The following is a 2,871-nucleotide window of genomic DNA, read 5'->3' as shown; positions in this document are numbered from 1 at the left end:
ATGTCGATGTCTATTCCGGTGATACAAGATGGAGAATGTGGGATGCTTCCAATTTCTTCTACATTTGGTGGGGATCATTCTGATGAGCCGACAACAAATTCTGGTGGCTTGGTCTGACTTCTACAAATGGTGGATGAAAACATTATTTCCCGTCAGGGATTCGCTGGTGACGATTGCAATTCAATGGCCGACGAGGCTGCATATCCCCTCGCCTGCCAACAATAATGAGGCTGTTATTTTCGAACGTTTGAGGATTAGGTCATCCTCAAAAGTTCCAAAAAGTAGCGCAGGTTTTGCGCAAAGAAAGGCCAACTATTGCCTTTTTGTCAGAGACTAGGAAATCTAGCCGTGAAATGGAGAGATTGAAGAAAAATTTCGGATTCAGGAATTGTATTGTCTGGGACAGAATTGGAACAGGTGGTGGAGTGGCATTATTGTGGAATGAAATTGATGTCAAAGTGAATTTGCAATCATTTTCTCACTGGCCTGTTGATGCAGTGATTAATAATTCTTGGCGGCTAACAAGTATTTATGGTAATCCTAAAATAGCGGAGCGTTGGCGCACTTGGGATCTTCTTAGAAACCTTCATCTTTCATGCTCTTTACCATGGGTTGTCGGTGGGGATTTTAATGAAATCTTGAAGCAATCTGAGAAACTTGGTGGAGATGAACGATCGATAAGCCAGATGGAAGAGTTCATAGAAGCCATTGAACTATGTGAGTTACGTGAATTGGAATTTAGAGGATCTGAATTCACTTGGTGTAATAGGCAATATGATGGTGTGCTTGTCTATGAGAGATTATATCAAGTCTTGGCTTCCCCATAATGGATCTCTCGGTTTGTTGATTTCCAGATCACACATTTGTCCTCAACAGTTTCCGATCATCTTCCTTTGATATTTGGAAGCACTGATGAAGTAAGGAAGTATTTTGGGGGAAGACGTTTTCGATATGGAAACCTTTGGTCGGATAATAAAGATTGTGAGCTGATTGTGGCTGCAAGTTGGAATGGACCTGGTACAGTCTCTCATAAATTGGCCCGAGCAAGTGATGATTTAGATAAATGGAGTCGGCTGGAGTATGGAAGTTTAAGGAAGAAGATTAATCACTTATAAGGATGTTTAAAGAGGTTTCGAGAAAGTGGGAATATTATGCAGCAGTGCTTCATAATTAGAGATTTCGAGAAGTAGATCGATGATCTCTTAGATTGTGAAGCTACTCTTTGGAAGCAGCGTAGTAAAGTTCTATGGCATACTGAGGGAGACCGAAACACTGCCTATTTCCATGCTTTTGCAACTCAACGTAAAAGGAGAAACACAATAGTTCGTCTGCTTGATGACAATGGTGAATGGGTTACTTCTCAAGACTTCATTGTTCATTCTTTGAGGCAGCATTTCTCAGAAGTCTATTACTCTTCAGTTTCCAACCTTGATGACATTGAGCTAGTTACTAGGAAGATGTCTAGAAGAGTCTCTCAGGAAGCTTATGAGGATCTTCTTCGACCTTTCTCTGCTATTGATGTTTTGGAAGCTTTGAATTAGATTCATACTTCCAAGGCCTCGAGTCCGGATGGTTTTGGTTCTGATTTCTTTCAGCATCATTGGAATTATGTTGCTGAAGAAGTCACAATAACGGTCTTGAACATTCTGAACAGAGGAGCATATTTGAAGGAGTTCAATCATACGCATCTAGTGCTCATTCGAAAGGTAAAAAATCCAGATTTACCTTCTGATTTTCGACCTATAGGTTATGCAATGTTCTGTAAAAAAAATAGTTTATCGGCTTCGTTTGTGGCTGCCATCTATCATATCGGAGAATCAGAGTGGTTTCATTTCCGGCCGTTTGTTCTATATAATATTGTTGTAGCTTTTGAACTTGTCCACTCAATGCATTTGAAGAGAGGAGGGAAACAAGGGTTCATGGCAATTAAGTTAGATATTAAAAAACCTACGACAAACTTGAATGGCCATTTATTGAGAAGTGTTTGAGTCGGTTAGGATTTCCATTGTCTATAATTAGACTGCTCATGAAATGCATCACCTCCGTGTCTTATTCGATATTAGTGAATGGAGTGGAGCAAGAAGTTTTCCTTCCTTCTAAAGGCCTACAGCAAGGCAACCCTCTCTCGCCCATTTTATATGTCATGTGCTCGGAAGGACTCTCAAGCCTTATAGACGATAAAGTTATTAGAAGTTTGATACAGGGAGCGAATGCTTCACCTTCAAGAATCTGTGTCTCGCATCTGCTTTTTGCCGATGATAGTTTGGCCTTTTTTCGAGCTTCTAGATCAGACTGCAGTGAATTTCTTGACATGCTTAATATATATCAGTTGGCGGCGGGTCAGGAAGTAAACTTCAGTAAATCCAGTGTTTATTTCAGTCAGAATGTATCGGATTCCATGAAGTTGGATTTACAACAGATGTTAGGTATAGATAAATGCTTAACGAACTCTAACTATCTAGGCATGCATATTCTCTTGGGAAGGAATAAAAAGTTTCCTTCGAGTATTTGCGTGATAGGATTAGGATAAAGAGTACATTGGGGGGATGGAAAGGAAGACTTCTATCAGCAAGTAGGAAAAAGGTTTTAATTAAATCAATTTTACAATCTATGCCGACTTATGTTATGAGTCTATTTTGATTGCCAACTAGTATTTATGAAGACTTAAAAATGTACTGTGCAAAGTTCTTTTGGGGTACAGAAAATGGATCAAGGAATAGGGTTTGGGTTGTTTGGAGAGGGCTATTTGAAAAGAAGAATGTAGGTGGATTGGGTTTTAAACTGTTGGAAGCTCACAATTTGGCGTTACTTGCAAAACAAGCATGGCCTTTCTTTGATGATCAAAATTCACTGATGGCAAAATTTTTTCAA

General features: G+C 39.5%; 2 protein-coding genes across 2 annotated transcripts; both read left to right on the top strand.

Moving 5' to 3' along the window:
* LOC139883558 (uncharacterized) lies at positions 1 to 1,541 on the top strand. Its single transcript, XM_071867721.1, has 4 exons — positions 1 to 103; positions 259 to 780; positions 877 to 1,086; positions 1,207 to 1,541. Exons 1-4 carry the CDS (start codon positions 1 to 3, stop codon positions 1,539 to 1,541), a joined length of 1,170 nt encoding a protein of 389 aa, XP_071723822.1.
* A 485-nt stretch (positions 1,542 to 2,026) lies between these two features.
* Positions 2,027 to 2,530, top strand: LOC139883557 (uncharacterized mitochondrial protein AtMg01250-like). The gene has a single exon (XM_071867720.1). It carries the CDS (start codon positions 2,027 to 2,029, stop codon positions 2,528 to 2,530), a length of 504 nt encoding a protein of 167 aa, XP_071723821.1.
* The last annotated feature ends 341 nt before the right edge of the window (positions 2,531 to 2,871 follow it).

Source organism: Rutidosis leptorrhynchoides, unplaced genomic scaffold (assembly GCF_046630445.1).
Source record: "Rutidosis leptorrhynchoides isolate AG116_Rl617_1_P2 unplaced genomic scaffold, CSIRO_AGI_Rlap_v1 contig417, whole genome shotgun sequence".
NCBI classification, from domain to species: Eukaryota; Viridiplantae; Streptophyta; class Magnoliopsida; order Asterales; family Asteraceae; genus Rutidosis; species Rutidosis leptorrhynchoides.
The sequence above is the reverse complement of the archived record's forward strand: the minus strand, read 5'-3'. Positions and strand labels throughout refer to the sequence as shown.